The sequence below is a fragment of the Stylophora pistillata genome, chromosome 3 (assembly GCF_964205215.1).
Source record: "Stylophora pistillata chromosome 3, jaStyPist1.2, whole genome shotgun sequence".
NCBI classification, from domain to species: Eukaryota; Metazoa; Cnidaria; class Anthozoa; order Scleractinia; family Pocilloporidae; genus Stylophora; species Stylophora pistillata.
Window position 1 is genome coordinate 12,626,947 of NC_142521.1, and position 17,731 is coordinate 12,644,677.

General features: G+C 36.6%; 2 protein-coding genes across 7 annotated transcripts in view; one reads left to right on the plus strand and one right to left on the minus strand.

Annotated features, from left to right (window-relative positions):
• LOC111335223 (uncharacterized) overlaps positions 1–15,577 on the plus strand; it is a 33,218-nt gene extending 17,641 nt beyond the window's left edge. For all 6 annotated transcript variants that reach the window (XM_022941084.2, XM_022941088.2, XM_022941085.2 and 3 more), the window contains exons 27-52: positions 322–477; positions 624–679; positions 1,176–1,256; positions 1,782–1,844; positions 2,220–2,304; positions 2,874–2,939; positions 3,013–3,111; positions 3,753–3,842; positions 4,960–5,047; positions 5,141–5,223; positions 5,389–5,510; positions 5,768–5,877; positions 6,362–6,553; positions 7,086–7,151; positions 7,552–7,618; positions 8,090–8,155; positions 8,284–8,389; positions 8,755–8,944; positions 9,535–9,614; positions 9,745–9,837; positions 10,166–10,225; positions 11,214–11,264; positions 11,620–11,717; positions 11,807–11,936; positions 12,224–12,282; positions 14,649–15,577. In XM_022941084.2, the coding sequence (XP_022796819.2) occupies positions 322–477; positions 624–679; positions 1,176–1,256; positions 1,782–1,844; positions 2,220–2,304; positions 2,874–2,939; positions 3,013–3,111; positions 3,753–3,842; positions 4,960–5,047; positions 5,141–5,223; positions 5,389–5,510; positions 5,768–5,877; positions 6,362–6,553; positions 7,086–7,151; positions 7,552–7,618; positions 8,090–8,155; positions 8,284–8,389; positions 8,755–8,944; positions 9,535–9,614; positions 9,745–9,837; positions 10,166–10,225; positions 11,214–11,264; positions 11,620–11,717; positions 11,807–11,936; positions 12,224–12,282; positions 14,649–14,784 (2,493 nt within the window). In that variant the 3' untranslated portion in view covers positions 14,785–15,577. The remainder of the gene's footprint in view (positions 1–321; positions 478–623; positions 680–1,175; positions 1,257–1,781; positions 1,845–2,219; positions 2,305–2,873; positions 2,940–3,012; positions 3,112–3,752; positions 3,843–4,959; positions 5,048–5,140; positions 5,224–5,388; positions 5,511–5,767; positions 5,878–6,361; positions 6,554–7,085; positions 7,152–7,551; positions 7,619–8,089; positions 8,156–8,283; positions 8,390–8,754; positions 8,945–9,534; positions 9,615–9,744; positions 9,838–10,165; positions 10,226–11,213; positions 11,265–11,619; positions 11,718–11,806; positions 11,937–12,223; positions 12,283–14,648) is intronic.
• Positions 15,512–17,703, minus strand: LOC111335225 (ciliary microtubule inner protein 1). Its single transcript, XM_022941091.2, has 3 exons — positions 17,535–17,703; positions 17,287–17,368; positions 15,512–16,687 (listed from the first exon to the last, which is right to left on the minus strand). The coding sequence occupies exons 1-3, from the start codon at positions 17,588–17,590 to the stop codon at positions 16,415–16,417; spliced, it is 411 nt and encodes a 136-aa protein (XP_022796826.2). The 5' UTR covers positions 17,591–17,703; the 3' UTR covers positions 15,512–16,414.
• Positions 17,704–17,731: the final 28 nt, after the last annotated feature.

Sequence of the window (17,731 nt, forward strand, 5' to 3'; positions counted from 1 at the left end):
ACTGTAACGATGACTTTGGTTCACATTGTAACAACTTTTACTGAAAATAGATTTCACTGAGACTACCCTGATGGCCTGACCATGGTTTTCAAACTGTATAGAGGTTGTAATGTCATTTACTAGATCTAAGTCATTCCAGGTCTTTTAGAAGAGAAGAACCATCAACCACTGTATAAGCCAACAACAAAGTGAGACTAGTCCAATAGGCCCTTAGCTAATTAGCTAGGTCACTTGAACAGCAAACAAAGATGATTTGTCCAGCACACTTTCCCCATTTCCTCACCCATCCTGTTTTGCTAAAGAATGAATTGAATGTTAAAGGTGTTGACTCTAAAAAGTCCAGTGGGGAAGAGCACAAGTTGTACAATTCCTGTCAAGAATGCTGGCAACATTACAGCTAAAGTAAATCTTAGGATTGAAGGAGACTCCAAACAATTCTCAGTAAAACCTGCTCAGTTACGCATAAAACCTGAAGAGGTAAGATATTTTGAATCTTCAATAGCTATAAACTTGAATTGGGATGAGAAGCCAGGAAAAATGTTGTTTAGAAAACAATTATGGAAAATGAAAATTTAACATTATCAAAAGGATTTTTGTTCAGAGTTGCGTCTCATTGTTTATAGGAGTCAGAGGTTCAAGTCGTGTTCCAACCCACTGAAGGAGATAAACAAGTGGAAAGGTAAAATATAAATTATACTTATATGATTGATATGACCCATATGGCCCCCATGTACTTCCATTGAGAAAAAGGAAACAAAAATCCCCCCCCCCATATAATTATTATATATTTATGAGGGTCATATGTGATGGCAAGAGGAGAGCCCTACAAAGCTGTCCAATCCAAGGAAATGCAAGCTATAAAAAGAAAGAATGATAGTCATATGATAACATGTTTAATGGACTGAGTTAGGTCAGGTTTACCTTGAATCAAACATTTTCCCAACTGTCCCTTCCACCAAGTCAATGGGTATGACTACACAGCTGTTTTTAGTTTGTACTTAAGTGTTAGTGATTTTGGATTTTACTTTACAAACTTTCAAAACTGTGCACAGTCTTGTTAGAGTTCTCAAACTTACTTTGCCAATGACACATGTGCATGGGTTTTCTTGTATGTACCAGTATTTCAACAGAGGAAAATGATTGACTGAATTGTAAAATGCACGTGTTTTCCTTAGCTTGGTTATTCTGGCAGTCCCCAATGGACCAGTGTATGAGTTAGTACTGAGGGGATCAGCTTTGCCCAAAGAGGATGACATGTAAGATAGCATTTTCTTTTGACTTGATACCAATTTGCATCTTTGTGAATTTACTGATCCTAATAAGATTCCTTAACCCTTTAACCACAAGGAGTGACTAACATCTAATTTCTCCTTACAATATCACCCCTGAATCACACATTAAGGTCAGGAGAATAAAGGAAATGATCACCAACCAAAGATTGAAGCTCTTGATTGCTTCACAAATTCTCCTTGTCAGCATCTAGGAAATGTACTGAGAACATTATGGAGAATATACATACTGATGTTAAGGTTTAAAGGGATAACAGAAACAAAGGATGAATGAACATTTTTCTTGCCTCCAATATGTGGCTTTGTAGCTCAATTAGTGGTAGTTCATAAGTGGCTTCTGTTGAAGCCTGGATTTCCTCACTCTGGCTTCTGTTCCTACAGATTCTTTAACTGAAGTTCAACTTTGAAGATTAATTTAATCATTCTTTGCTTACATCCTTAGTTTGAATTCTAAGGTATTTCATTATTTTATTCATGTCATCTTGTTGGTAGGTTTGCTTTATTAAGCAGTAAACCAGTTCTCTGCTGGAGTGGAGTGGCACTTGGATGGTCTCAGTGAGTATTTACAATACTGTCAATGACACAGTTTTAGTGACATTGTGCTGAATGATATGATTGTCAGGGCAAGACTGGTTGTTAGATCATAATTCTCAACTGAGTAGGGGTTTAGATAAAAGTTGACTTTGCAAAATGTCAGTTACATTAACTTACCACTGACAGTCATAAGCAAAAATTAACCTCACATTGTTACGTCACCAACTGAGTATTAGCAGCTGACATAACATTGGGATTTTGGGATGAGGATGTTCTTCCATTGGGGTACAAAATGAAAATAATACCATAGATTACTCAAATCTTGATTATTTCACCATTTTTCACAAGTCAATCGACATCTGATATGTTTGAATATGTTTCCTTGCACTTTAACAGGCAACAGAAGGTGATACTTAAAACAAGCTCTGCAACCCCAGTAAAACTTCAACTTATGATTGAGGGAAACCACTCGGACTATCAGGTTTGTTTGAAAGAATATAGAAAAGTTTTTCCTCTTTGCAATTAAACCAATGAGCTGTGATACACCTCATCTTACATGACAAACTAAAGTATCTCATGACCCTTATTTTTTTCTATTCCTGTGTTTCTTACCCATCTTCTGAAGTGGTATAAGTTTTATCAACAGTGGTAAGAAGTAGATGTGAAATTATGACACTGCATTTTTGAGATTCTAGAGAATAAACAACTTTCCCAAAATTCCTTTAAAATGCGCAAATAGCATGAAGTGACGAAGAGTATTTGCAACTCCAGGATCTTAGTCCATTGTGGGTTCACTCCTTCAAATTTTGCCAAGTTGCCAGTACTAATTAAAATGTCCCTGTATTGAAAGAGTTGCCATGAGTCAGATTTGAGTGTCTTCCTGAGAACACATAGTGAACCCAGTGAATACTCAAACCTGGAAATTTTGATTCTTAGTTGAGGGCACTAACCAAATGGTTACCACTTCACCTGTGTCTCTTTTCATGTAGTAGCCAACCTTAAACACCAATATTTACAAAACTTTGACAGTGTTATTTGTTTTTGTTCCAGATACAACCCATGTTTAGCTCACATGGTGGAAGCCCAGAGCATCCTCAAGCTACTCTTGAACCAAAGGTCAGTTGGAGTAACTGATGTGTTGTTATGTTCTACTCATCAAATAACTGTTGTCTGTGCATTACATCAACAGAAGGAACTTCCTGTCCATGTTAGCTTTTCACCATCATCCATGGGTCTTATCTCCAGCTCTCTGGTCATCAGATCCCTTGCTGGAAAAACAAAGTCTAAGGTGATCAACCCCTTGTCATTCTTCCATCATCATTGTTGTTGTTGTTGTTGTTGTTGTTATTATTATCATTATCATTGCAGTACTGAACTTCTAGATGCTGAGCTTACTAAAACATTAAAAAGACAGGGCGTAACAACGTAACCTATGTTCCTACCGGGATTATAACTTTCTATTATTTACAACATGCAGAAATGGTGGGAAACTAATTAATAACACTAATTAAGACAGCTTGTGTTCCTTTAAAAACCTAATTTAAAAATGACATCCTAACATTTGTTAGAAAGACTGGCCACTGGTTACTATCAATTTTGCCATTATTATTATTATAAAATTATTAGTTGTAGTTTGTTTTTTTTCTGCGACAAGTAGACTGACTAAAAGAAAAAAAAAAAAACATGTATACTTAAACTACTCTGTATCCAAATACTGATTACATGCAATGAAGTGTATTTAGATTTTTGAATTTGCTATATCCAAAATTTCTTAAATATATTTTGTCAGAATGCCTCTGCTTTAAAGTATTTTGATCTTGTTGTTAGAAAATAATTACACATTCATGAAATTATTTGAGGTGTCAGAATATGGAGAGGATAAACTGGCTTTGCTGATAGAGTGACCCCAGATTCTTTTTCTGCCATTAGATACCACTGTATGGCTGTGGTGGAACAAGTCAGCTGGTGTTAGTCGATATTAGGCAGTTGAGTGAAGGATATGTCACCAACATTGGAGAGGTAATTTTGTCAAGTATGACTGTTTCTAATGGTTCTTAAGAAGTTAAGAAAAGCATACTAACTAAGGCTGCACCAGGACCTGTCTCTATGATTGTCATCAAAGGTGGCTTTGAACCTGAGCAACAGATTTTTTAAGACCTACCGTACCACAAGATGACATTTGATATCTTACCGGTAATTTCAATTCAGTAACAGACCAGTGAGGTCAGCAAGCTTGTTTTTAGCGTTACAATCATTTAAGACTAACTTAAGTGTGGCTTGAAGAGGCTATAATGTTTATTTTATAACATGATATAGAAGGCATTTAAAAACACATGTTTAACTCTTCATCAGGGCAGAACATTGCTTTAAGATTAGGGTATAATAAAAAAAATTTATTGTTTAAGTGTGTACCTAGACATTTATTAATTGAGTTGTGCATCAGTGAGCATTTATCAGTGTTTGGAGCATGCAGGAAGTTTGTAGAGCTTGAATTATGGATGAATATGAATATAGTTTATATCTGACCACTTGCAGCCCAGAGGCTGAATTACGGGTGCAGTGTAAGGTTGAGAACAGACGTCAGCATATCAGGCGCCTCTGGCATCCGCTTCAGTCTATCGATCTCACCTTCCCACCCATCCCACCCCAGGGGAGGACATCCATCACACAGTAATCTTGTGTGTGGGAAATTAACGTCTCCTACCCCAACCCTTCGGGAGACGGGACCTCCATTTATTCGTCCCTCTCCGAGAAGACTAGAATATCTAACCATTTCTTGATGTTATAGAAAGGTAGCAAATTCTTCTCAATTATTTTAAGACCTTGAGTGTTGGTCCGGCCAGGGCTCAAACCCTCAACCTCCCGCACAACAGTCCAGCGCACTTTCCATTGAGCTAACTGGGAGTGCTCTTCAAACTTCTTCAGTGCTTCCTTTCCCATTAAACAAGCTGTTGATACATTAACAAATTTAATTTTGATAATTTGAACTTGGTAGTTTAGATGTTGTCTCAAAAGAAATTCCTTCTGCCACCCACAAGGCCTAGGCACATTTCATCTTTTTCTACAGTGAGAACATGTGGCACAATTAAATTTGAGTGTGCAAATATAAATTGACCCATATATCTTTCACTCTTAGGTTTCTCTTGGAAAGAAGAATTCTGTCAAAGTTGTGGTGAGAAATTCTGGCACAAGGGCAGCTTTTGTCAAGGCCATGTGTTATTCAGGTACTCTCAACAGAGGAACAGAAATTTGTACAGAGAAATGTCAGAATGAAAGATGTTCTAAGCCATCATTGTTTTACTTTTTTTTCTTTTCAGATATCCATACACTTCAAAGGTATCCTTCCACTCACTTGAAAATTCACCCAGACAGTTTTGTTCTTTCTGAAAGGACTTCAAAGGTAAGCTGAATAAGTGGAAGTGCTTTAATAAGTTGTGTTGTGGAGTATGCATGTATGTATTTTGTGGAGTATGTATTTTGTACAACCACTGTTTGGGTGATTAACAATATTTTCTTAAGATGTGAGCATGTATAAATTTTATAACCTGTTTATTTCATTTATAAGGCTGTGTTAATTGAGTACCAACCTCTTGAGAAGGATGCAATCAATTGTCGCACATCTGTGAACTCTGTGGCTGTTGTGGCTTTTTATACTGGAAATGAATTTTTGAGACGACAATACAAGAAGTGAGTAGCATGTATCACTTGGTTTGAAAGTTCTCTAATTTATTTTCCTGATCTAGATTTTTTTGTAATGTCCTTGTAGAACTTCCAAGTCCAAAGAATCAAATTTCAAAATCTTTTGTTACATGGATTGTATCTTATCTAAATTGATGTCAACTGTTCAGCCCACACTCATTGGTGAAGAAAACAGTTAAGGAACAGATTATGACAAGTGTGTCACACATAAAAATAAAAATACTGACTGACAATGGTTTCTCTAGGAATCTGTATACCAGACCTCTTCAGCATTCTTCTCAAACAATGGAGAGAAGTCTTCTATCAGGGATTGACTTTACCACAGCTTTTCAAGATGAAGAGAAACTTGTTGAAGGTATGATTTGACACCTTGAAGCTACAGTCAAGGCTTATAGGTGAACAATTTCATAATTTATGAAAAGTGAAAATAAGAGCAAAATTTGCCTTTCAAACTCTCTGTAGCCAGAATCTCATGCAAGTAACTGCCACTGCAAGCTACTGTGCAAAATCAGGCACCCAATAAGAACACTGAGAAATGACTTTTTCTAAGTACTCTCAACTGATGAGAATAGTGTTGTTCCCAACAACCGTAGTTGGCCTTTCAAGCAAGCACTTAACCCCTCTTCACCTTTTTGTTGGGGCACCTGCTGCATATAGACTACATACAAGCAATTTCAGGTTCAAATTTTCTTTTTGTTCCGACAGCCTCTTATTTTGTATTAGGTAAAGGATGCTGAAAATCCATTACATCCAGTGTGGTGCTGGGTTTCTGAAATTCTCAATTTGTATCCATTTGATGAAGAGTTCTGTTCATCTAATATATTAACTGTGCTTTTTAGATGTTAAATACCCAAAGGTGGCAAGCTGGGACAGTTTTTTCCAAGGCAGTGTGTCAAGAGTTCTGTTGACTTTGGTTGGTTCACCACCAGGATCCAGTCCCAACAACAAACCCGATCCCAACAGATCAGTAGACATTGTACCTGTCTCTGATAAACAGGCTGTGAAATCCCAGGAAACAAGTCCAGTTAATGGTGAGTTTAACAGGTGACAATAAACTTGGGTAAAGGTAAAGAATCCAAAGGTAAAGACAGTCAGCTGACTGTCCACTGACTGTTGGTCAACTGTCGGCCGATGCATTGGCCACTGTTTATCCTTATAATGTACAAGATGCATTGGTGGTGTGTTGGTAGTGTGTCGGCCAACATGTAGGCTGATGCGTTGGCAGGATCTGATTCTTTACCTTTACCTAAATTTGTGATCTTTAGGACTACTCACATCTATCAAAATTATAAAAAAATTGATGGTCAATAATAGTGTCAGCAATAAGCCAGATCTGTGTTCTGGTAAATTTTTCTTTCAAAGTGAGGTGATGGGGGGAATCTCTCTTGTGGCCATAGTTCTATTTGCACCAGAATGCAAAGTCATTGTCATATCAAAGGCCTCGTACTTGTTTAAGTGGTGGACCCTAAGACGCAACATCCAATTTTCCTTGTGTTGGTTACTGCTGGTACATGTTATAATCTTTTTAGAAGTGAGTGTTTATAAACAGTGTTTGTACAACAGGTAATCTTGCAGCAGAATGTTGGACAGTTATACCCGACTTCCTTACTTTGTCACCTAGTAATTCAGGTAAGTTGGGCACTTTTACATCCCCTTTCTAATTGCCATACATAGTTTAACTTTATCATGACTGCACATGTGCTGGGCTGAAGCAGCAGATTATTATTACTTGGTGGCTATATTAAGTCCTCAGGGATGATTAATCTTGTTTTTTCTGCAAGTCTAGTGAGACAAGTCCTCTATGGGCTGGTGAAGAAATGCAACCTGGCTTTTAGTTAGACCTAGAGGTAGTCCTTTTATTTTTGCCTTGGGATGGATTATCTTGAGCTTTTATTAATAAGCCTGTCTGCAAGGTTCATTGATAATTGATATCAGCTGCTCAAAATAGCCATCCTGCGTGTGAAAAGAAACAAAACTATTTATATTCTCTCAGTCATAGTATTTCCATCAAACTCTCTCCTAACTGTAGAGGATGACAAGAGTGGCAAAGGATCTGATCAACTTAGAATACTTAACTTTTCTGACCGTTCAATTGGGTGAGTATTCCTTGCAATACTATACCAGACATGAGCAGCTTTGTGTGAGATGCAGAGGCTTTATGAAACCTGCTGAAACACTGAAATATTACAAATGATGAACTTTGTTGTCTAGACTCTCATATGCAATACACAAAGTTCCTTCGTGCACTTGAAACTGTGATAAGTTCACACAGGTTTAACCTGAGTGTGACTAGCCTACCTGTTGCTGTACCCTCCCCCCCAGAAGAAAAGGAAAGGTGGGTTTCCTCCCTTCTGTTTCTCCTCGGGGCAGGGGGAGGGTATGGCTACATGTAGGCTAGGGTGCCACCTCCCAAGAAATTCAGTGTATTAGTGAAAAATGGAAATAGCAAGTATTAATTATCTTCTGCAGGGACTGCAAGGTGGTCTAAAAATATTTCCAGAAGTTGAAGAACTTTCACTGTGGTATTTGGGAATATTAATAGTATTTTTATCTTCATTGTAATTTAGATTTGAGTTTACTTGGCCTGCACACTCCATTATTATCACACCTGAAAGAGGAAAAATCCCACCAAGGTAGGGAAAAAGGATCTTCATGTGATTGTTGACGTTTTTTTCTGTTGACATGGCTTAATGCTTGGGGGGGGGGGAAAAAGTCATCACTAAGACTACATTGGTCAAACATTTTCTTTCTCCATTACTAGGAGTCAGGCCAGAGTGTTGGTTAGTTCCAAGTCAAATCTCTCAAGCTCTTCCACTCCTCTTCCTTGGGGAGGTACAATTTATTTGAAGTGTGATGGTAAACAGCAGGTATTTACAAAGTACACTTTATTTTTTGTGTTATCAAGAATTCAGCTTGTTTTGTTTTGTTGTTGTTGTTGTTGTTGTTTTTTTTTTTATCAGCAGCAACTATGACCTTCATGCAACACATTTTGAGAGTTTTATAAGAGCTTATGATAGTTAAACTTCTTTAATTATGTATGTCTGAACAATGAATGGAAGTCGAAGATGGTTATGACATGCAATCATGCAATTTCTATTCCATTTCTTGCCTAGATTCAATTTCCGTAATATCCTGGTACTGACTTTTTCTTTCTTCTGCAAGTAAGCTTGAACACACAAACCCGTTCTACATTTTGAAATAACTTGTACTCATTTTTTAATTTGTTGTGCAGACTATCAGAGTGCAGATAAGAGAGGAAAGAATTTTAGAGAGTTCACCGCATCAATCTGGTCCATCCAATTTTCAGTCCATACCCACCATGGTCACAGGAAACACGCCACTTCCAACAAATCATCTGCCTCCCTTGAGAATTAAAAACAAAGATATTGTGTTTGAGAGGACAATGATTGGAACTGTCACAAGTGAGTCATGATAAATCAGTTGTTGATGTTTCACAGGACTCTAATATAACTTAATTTTGTCAATTAAGTTGTATATTAGAAAGTGCAAGGTTGCTTAGCTACAGTCAATACTGATTTATCTGATGGAAGTGTAAAGGGTTTTATGCAGATGAGAGTATGACTTAGTAGGAACTATTGATGACCAGCAGAAAAATTGCTGACAGAGGTGGTTTATTTCCTACCTAACCTCTTTCAATAATTATGACGATTTCAAATCACCAAATGTCATGTGGTTTTACTTGTGAATCTTTGTGGTAAATTTTTTGTACTTCTGTTTTGACTCTATATTTACTTAATTTGCATGTAATGCTGATTGGAGACTTGGCACAAAAACTATATGTAACAAAACAGAAAGCAAAAATTTTCAAATAAATAGTTTTTTTTTTCTTTTTGATGTTTTCATTGTCATAGTTATTTCATTGTCTCTGTGTGAGCTTGGTAGTGTCTGCCTACCAGAAGTATCTGCCATGGAGAGCTATTTGTTAGCAAAGGGTTAGCTTTATTCAAGTATTTGTTTGCACACTGAATTTTTATTTATTATTTACTTTTAGCCTCGGAGATATCACTCACTAACACAGCATCTGAGAACTTGACATGGAACCTGTCTTCAGTGGCACCAGCTTATGTAAAGGTTTGTATAGTTACTGTGTTATCATTTTAGTAGCAACATTGTATTCTAGCACAAAGACAATAACCATGTAAATGGATTTTTCTTTTCCAAAAATTAAGCAGGATTGTACATAAAAATTCTTGCACTGTAGGTGGATGACACTGGAAATATTTGCAGAACCACGTATCTTGCCTTCAGCATGGCAAAACAAGAAGGGACAATTCAGGCTGGAAGAACAGCAAAGGTATTTCAAGTTACCGGTAGCATGAAAATCCTGGCCTTAGTGAAACCACACGTATACATTGTTGCCCAATTAGTTTCCATCATAGTATTGATTTTACAGACACAAACTGAAACATCTGAATTTCTTAGTTTAAAATAAAATGAGTGCCTTTTTTCTTCAAGTTAAATGTAAATGTACTTCACATTCCTCATTTTGAATTCTTACCTTTTGAAATAAAAAAAATTATCAGTCCACGTTCCCCTTTTTTTGGGGTGTGGGACTGGGCATGTGATCATCTTCTTAAGCAACTAGGGATGTACCTATTCTTATAAGTGTTTCTGTGCTTCAGATTGTTGTTAAGTTTCAGCCAAGAGATGCTGGTGAATATGAGCAATCTTGGGACCTCATGGTGAGTAACAAAACCCAGCTGTTGTTGAGATACCTCATGGGTTTCAAAGTAGGAGGCACTTGTAGTAGAATGGGGGGAATGAAAAGAACCTGTACAATGAATTTCTTTCTGTCCAACTTAAAAGAAGCTGATACCGTAATTTCTGGCCGTTTACCCGCACAGCCGATTACCCGCACCATCTGATTATTGCATGCAGTGAAAAAAAAAGTTAACGGATTACCCGCACTGGTGGCTAACCCACACCTTAAAAGCAAAGGAAATTTGTACAAGAATGCTCTAGAATTCACAAGGTTGCATACTTGACAGAATGCGAATTTGTGGCCACATTTTGTGCAAACAATTGTTCAGTGCCATGTTGATTTGTTGATTCCTCAGAAAAAATCTATATTTCTGGTTCTACTGGGCCTAACAAGTCCCTTAAAATGGGAAAATTCTCTTCAGCTCAGGCTAGTGTTAACTGGAAATTTGTTACTGATGCGCCTGCAGTTATCCTTGGTTTATTTTTGTCACCATCAAGGTTTTGTTTACACGCATACCAATGTAAATTTGTTTGTTTGCAACTAATTGTGCGTGAAATAAACTCGAGTCGGCATCATGTTTTCGTGCTGCTTTGTGGCACTCTTATTACAATAAAATTCATCTAAGAGGTGGAAATGCAGGTAAGTGAGAATTTTTTCCAGTTCAACTGCCAATAGATTTCAAAATTGTCACATAACCCGCAAGTCCCTATTATCTGCAGTGGCACGTGTTTAAGGCAAAATCAACAGATTACCCATGGGTAAATGGTTGGAAATTACGGTAATCACTGTCAGTCATTTAAGCTTTTCTGATGTCTTAGTTGTAAAATTAAAAAACAGCCCTTTCATGGATTGCCTTCTGTTTAGCCTTCTCTTTCAGTGCCATATGGGTTGGTGGGTCAAATTTCCCCCAATATTCAGATGGTAGAAATTTTGTTTACGACCAATGATTTCTTGTGCTTTTTTGTTAGACCACATCTGATGCAAATAAATCAAAACAGAAAATTTTTCTCCATGGCCAGGTAATTGTTGGTAGATGCTGCTAGCTATTATGATCCTAATTTCTTGTAATGTAATAATTATAATAATTGTGATTAAGGTGTTGGTTGAACGACCTTTGTTACTGATTTAATCTTTTGACTTAATTTTACTTTCTGCTTTTCGGAGCATCACTTACACAGCTTTTACATAAAATAATGGATGAAAATGGTTTGGTCAAACACTCTTGCAATTGCTTCATATTTTATAACTTCCAGCTTAATTTAATCAGTCAAGTTGTAACTGTTATTTATGGAAATAATTTGATACCTGTTTATCCCATGAAAAAACAAGGCTATGGAACTCTAAATTAATTGACATGCTTCTCTTTCCAATAAGGCTGTTGATAGAATTGGTGATGTTGAGGGACAAGGGGAAGATGTTGACACTTTTCTTCCAGCTAAATCAAAAAAAGTTACTATTAAAGAACCACTGAGGTATGTTCTGCAGGAGCTGTTTTGATTTCTTTTAAAACCCTTTTGAAGGTGGCACTACTTAGCTCATCAAGTTTTTTGTTTCTATTCAGATCGCCCAAGAGTGTCAAGAAAGGGCTCTATGTTAAAGAAAATGTGCTTCAATTTCCTGTTACAGTAGCAGGAGCAACAAGTGAAGCACAGCTGAAAATCTGCAATGGTTCAGGAGATGACCAATATGCGGTGAGCACTTCACATGTATCAATTAGTCATTTTCTGTGTGCAGACCTTGAGTATGCCTCATTTCTCTTTTTTTTTTCTCTCTCTATAATCTGTTACTCATCAGAAAGCCTGTTGTAATCCTCACTTTGCAGCAGTTTAGCTGAAATCCTTCACAAAATTTTTTTATGTGCATGAGATGTACTTTTATGGTCTTTCCTTGGTATGTCTTCACTCCCTGCTAAGAGCAAAAGTTGTCCACATAATGTTTGCTCTAACTTCTGCTTCAGCTATTTCTGTTACTACTACAGGTACGCGTCTCATCATTGAAGACACCTTTCTCTGTTCAGAATTCAAAGTTTTCCGTCAGGTATATTTTTCTTGTAATGATTAGGAGTTTAGTTAAACTTTACCATCTAAACTCAAATTAATAAAGGCTGATAGTTTCTAAAGAAACTGTTTGGGGCTGTGTCGGTCGGGGTAACGAAATAATTTGAATATATCAATGTAATCTATTGCATAACTTGCACTTATTGCAAAAAGATTTACAATGTCGAAACAGGCAGAAGACTAGGCGACCGATATATGTATTTCATATATATTTGTTGTTTGATAGCAACAAAGTTGAAATAGTAAATTGGCCACCGTTACGGTCATAAAAGCTGACGTTTCAAGTGTTAGCCCTTCGTCGGAGCGAATAGAGGAGTTTTGAGTTGTGTGTGCTTTTAAAGCCAGAAAGTGGAGCTACGTGATTGGTGGCAACATGGCAACAAGAAAAACACAAATAAATTAGTGGAATGAAAAGCGTTCGTTGACACCTGTGGGGTTTAGACTGCTGGTTTGAAAGATGAGCTTTTATTCAATGATCCATTAAGATCATCGATCACTTCACGTGCACCTCCGCCAATGTAATCTATTGCATAACTTGCACTTATTGCAAAAAGATTTACATGGTCGAAACAGGCAGAAGACTAGGCGACCGATTCCAAGAACACCTTCGCAACGTGGAGAGAAGTGACAAGGACACATCGAAACCAGTTGCTAGACATTTCAATTTATCCAATCATTCTAAGCAACATATGGCAATCTGCAGTCTTTCCTTACACTTAGGTAGCACAGAAAGCTGCAAAACTCTTGAACAAAAGCTCATCTTTCAAACCGGCAGTCTAAATCCCACAGGTATCAACGGATGCTTTTCATTCCACTAATTTATTTGTGTTTTTCTCGTTGCCATGTTCCCACCAAGCACGTAGCTCCACTTTCTGCGTTTAAAAGCACACACAACCCACAATTCCTCTATTCACTGCGACGAAGGGCTAACGCTCGAAACGTCAGCTTTTATAACCGTAACAGTGGCCAATTTACCATTTCAACTTTAAACAACAACAAACATATGAAACATGTATGAACTGCGGTTATGAAACGTATATGTGCACGATCCTTCGCAGTAAAGCACTATTTGAGCAATTGTGAAAATCAGACCTGGAAAAAATTTTTTTTTCAGGCCTGTACGGGATTCAAACCACTGACCTCTACGATACTAGTGCAGCGCTCTACCAATTGAGCTAACAAGCCAACTGGGAGCAGGCCATCAAATTAATTCGACATAAACCCGTAGATGATAAATCAAACAACAACAAACATATGAAACATATGTATGAACTGCGGTTATGAAACGTATATGTGCACGATCCTTCGCAGTAAAGCACTATTTGAGCAATAGTGAAAATCAGACCTAGTATCAGACCTAGTATCATAGAGGTCAGTGGTTTGAATCCCGTAAAGGCCTGAAAATTTTTTTTTTTTCAGGTCTGATTTTCACTATTGCTCAAATAGTGCTTTACTGCGAAGGATCGTGCACATATACGTTTCATAACCGCAGTTCATACATATGTTTCATATGTTTGTTGTTGTTTGATTTATCATCTACGGGTTTCTGTCGAATTAATTTGATGGCCTGCTCCCAGTTGGCTTGTTAGCTCAATTGGTAGAGCGCTGCACTAGTATCGTAGAGGTCAGTGGTTCGAATCCCGTACAGGCCTGAAATTTTTTTCAGGTCTGATTTTCACTATTGTTCAAATAGTGCTTTACTGTGAAGGATCATGCACATATACATTTCAACTTTATTGATATATTCAAATTAAACTCAAATTAACTTACTGCTTCTCAAATCTCAAAATTCAGATCCATAGATCAATGATCAAGTCCTGAAATTTAACAAATCAAAACTCTGCTGTTACATGTTGCAATGCTTCTTTTGGCCAGAAACTTTTTGATTCAAATCAAAACAACATTATGATCACACCTTTGAGAAAAAAATCTTGGGCTTAGGCTTTTTTCAATGATTGTTTATTAGTTTTTTTGTCCTCCAACTTTGATGTACAGTAGTATCATTATGTTCATACTCAGAATTTCTCAGTATTGCTTACAGTAATTGATTTCACTGAACATTAATTGTGTGTTGAAAATGGACCCAAAATTATTTCACTGAGAAAAAGACCTCAACAGAATTCTAAACTAAAAAAAAAAAAAAATTAAAAAAAATGTCAAAAACAACCAGTAGGTCACCTTATTTGCTTTCTGATGAAATGAGAATTTTCTTATACTGAGAAGCTGGGGTCATTAAGATAAATGGTTTCAGTTGACTGCATGCATTTGTCAACTGTGAAGTGATGCACAGCAGGAATGCACAGCTCAAAACTTAAGAGGGCTCTTAATGTTGCATTGCTCTTACAGGGCTAACCGGTTTGTTCGACTACCAGTGCGTTTCTCACCAACTGAACCTGGAAAGTCCTATGAGGCCTCATTTGTTATTACAGCTGACCCTGACGTTATCATCAAAGTACAGCTTCAAGGGTCCAGTTCTGTGTGATTCAACTCTGTAGAACTGACGAATAATAAGTTAACACTAAATTTCTAATAAGTAAATATTATTTGTGTTAGATATTTTTACCCAACATGTATATAAGAAAGTGAAATTACAAAATTAATCCTAACAAATTTCAAAATTAATATATTCCATGAGGTGAAGGAATACATAGCTCCACAATGTTGCCTGACCATAGTGTGTGCAGGTTTTGTGTAGAATTCAAGTTGTACTTAATGTATCTTTACAAATTCAATGTTTTCCACCAATATATCTAAACATTAAGTGAAAACTTAACTAAAAAAAAAGTTAAGGGTGCTCAGCACCTCTTCTTTCTATAAACTGTATTCAGTCTAGACAGAAGACAAAGCTTAAGCAGTAACAATAGTATAGTTTCATTCCATAACTTATGTTATGGCTGCAGTCAGTAATAATGTTAGCCTGCAAGCAAGCCCTCATTGTTAATGCTTTAGCATGAACGTTTCTTCACCAGCTATGTAGTACAAGGCCTTGAGCAATGCTATTGGGAGAGATCTGTAAGGGTTCAGCTCTTCCATGTGAAGTTAGGGTCTTCTATAAACAAACTGAAGTTAAAATTAACTCCTTTAATAGTAAGTGTTGTGTTGAATGATGTAACTTATTCATTTGCCCTCATGCACAGCATGTTAATGTAGTATGTACAACGAAGAATGTCAGGAATAGATTTAATTAATTCTACTTTGAAGAAAGAATGTTTCACACTTGAAAATGCCTTTATTATTATAACAAGACTTCAATAAAGTGTTTATTTACAAACTCACTCTCTGTTCATTTCATGTTGATGAGACTAAAGCAAAGAAGGCAAATCAGATCTGTTGCTATGAATCATAAGAGACAAGAAATTAAAACTTAATTAATTTAGGATTTTGCCATTCTTTTGTCATTTATTTTTAACGAGACGTCATCATCTTAAGGGCAAAAAATAATATTATTTTCACACTTTTCCAAATGCTTTTGTACAACCACATTTCTGGACATTTTTGATATTGCACCTTAGCTAAATTAGTAAAATAAAGGAAGCACATTAACGTGAGAGTATTTAATAAATAACACTCCATAAATCTAAAAAACAGTGCCCTTGAATATTTACTTCCAGCCTTTGGATTTGAAAAAAAAATAATTTCTGATCTAGTAACCTTGATGGTAAGAGGATGGTAAGACATGAGAGTATTTAATAAATAACACTCCATAAATCTAAAAAACAGTGCCCTTGAATATTCACTCTAGCCTTTGGATTTGAAAAAAAAAATAATTTCTGATCTGGTAACCTTGATGGTAAGAGGATAATTTTATTTTTTCAAAATAAATTATCACCAAGTTTATGGAAACAAGAAAAATTGTTGAAAACATTTCAGGACTTCAGTTGTCCTACTAGTCTGAAAATTATCTCTCAGAAGCCATTGATGGATTTTAAAAACTAATTTCACAAGAAACTTTGGTTAAAACTTGAGAAAAATCTGGCCATTACTACAACCATTAAATAGCCTCTATTGCAATGCAAGCCATCTACAATGCATGCTACGCCTCATTATAACAACCCAACTGGAAAATAAACACTGATATGACTCATGTCAGTGGAAATAACAAATAATAATTATTAATCTATTGCTTCTGGGGGCCATTTCATTTGCCCAAGGAACGATGACTTGAGTTTTGTGTATCGACCATATCTTTCCAAGTTGCAAGATGGTTGACTTGATCTCCACCCAACCTCCTCTGATGTCTTAGTTGGAAATTTTGCATTTGACTTTCCGACTGACAGTTGTGACGCTACACTGGCGTCAATGGGTGGCAGCTTTAGAGCCTCACGTCGCTGCTTTACTCTCACAGCTGCCGCACCATTCGCAACACTTTCGTCTTCATTTGCCAACTATAGGAGATAAAAATAATTTTAAAGAAATTAAAAAATGAATTTATATTGCACAAAATTTGAAGTGAGTTGTAATAGATTATTCTTAAATTAATTTGTTACGAATACAAACCAAATATCGTAGTCATTATGGCTGTAAGAGTGAGGTTCAGCAGAGGGAAGCTGTGTTTACTTATATGAAAGTTCATTAAACTTGCCAGCTATCGTTTTAACTCATCAATTAAGACATTATTGACATCTCACCAGTCCTTCAAAAAGGTTGGGAATGACAGAAATCTCTAATTCCCCTGATTTCTATGACGTGTTTGGAGAAATTAAAAAAAAAAATAATAAAAGACTTATGCCGGAATTTTTGCTCACACAAACTTAAATGAACCTGACCGAACTGTCTGCATTATCACGCGAGCAGTAATAAATTCCATGGAGATCTTTTAGAATCCAAGTAAATATTCGAACACAGCCCAATATTTTCCAAACGAATGAAGAGGGCTCCTCGTGTCTCTGAGTCAAGTTATGTTACATTAAAACTGACAAGGCTTGAGTTGATTTCACATTACATAAAATTTCTTTGTTGATACCAACAAACATGCAAAACTTACAATCTTGTATTGTCCGATCAGAAAACCCCAGTTTTCAGGCCAACGTTTTGATGCACTATGCTCGTGGCCAATATGGTCTTTCCTGTTTGAATAAGGATACCAGAATTCGGTTAACTCAAGATTTACTCATTAGCATGATCTATATAACTATACTTGAATGAACCCCATCACAGTTTACAGCATGTAACTTCGAATGTTTGAGTCAAACAAAAGAAGAATCTGATTTGAGTAGCAAACACTCAACCCACCAGATTTGGTCCTGATGGACAAAATTGAATCCCGCTTTGCTTTTTCCAAACACCATGTAGAAATCGTTCGGATGTGACGTTCAGAGCAACTTTGACGTTTGAGTAAACCTCGAGAAATCAGCAAGTAATCGTGAACGAAAGGGTTTGCGGTGCTTTTGTTGTCCCTGGTAACCGGTGATCCACGTGACCAAACGTCG

Excerpts from the sequence above, each read along its gene's own strand:
- LOC111335225 (XM_022941091.2), bottom strand. The coding sequence starts at position 17,590 with ATGGTGTTTGGAAAAAGCAAAGCGGGATTCAATTTTGTCCATCAGGAC. Across the intron at positions 17,369-17,534 it reads GTCCATCAGGACCAAATCTG|GAAAGACCATATTGGCCACG; the intron begins GTGGGTTGAGTG and ends TTATTCAAACAG. Across the intron at positions 16,688-17,286 it reads TGATCGGACAATACAAGATT|TTGGCAAATGAAGACGAAAG; the intron begins GTAAGTTTTGCA and ends TATCTCCTATAG.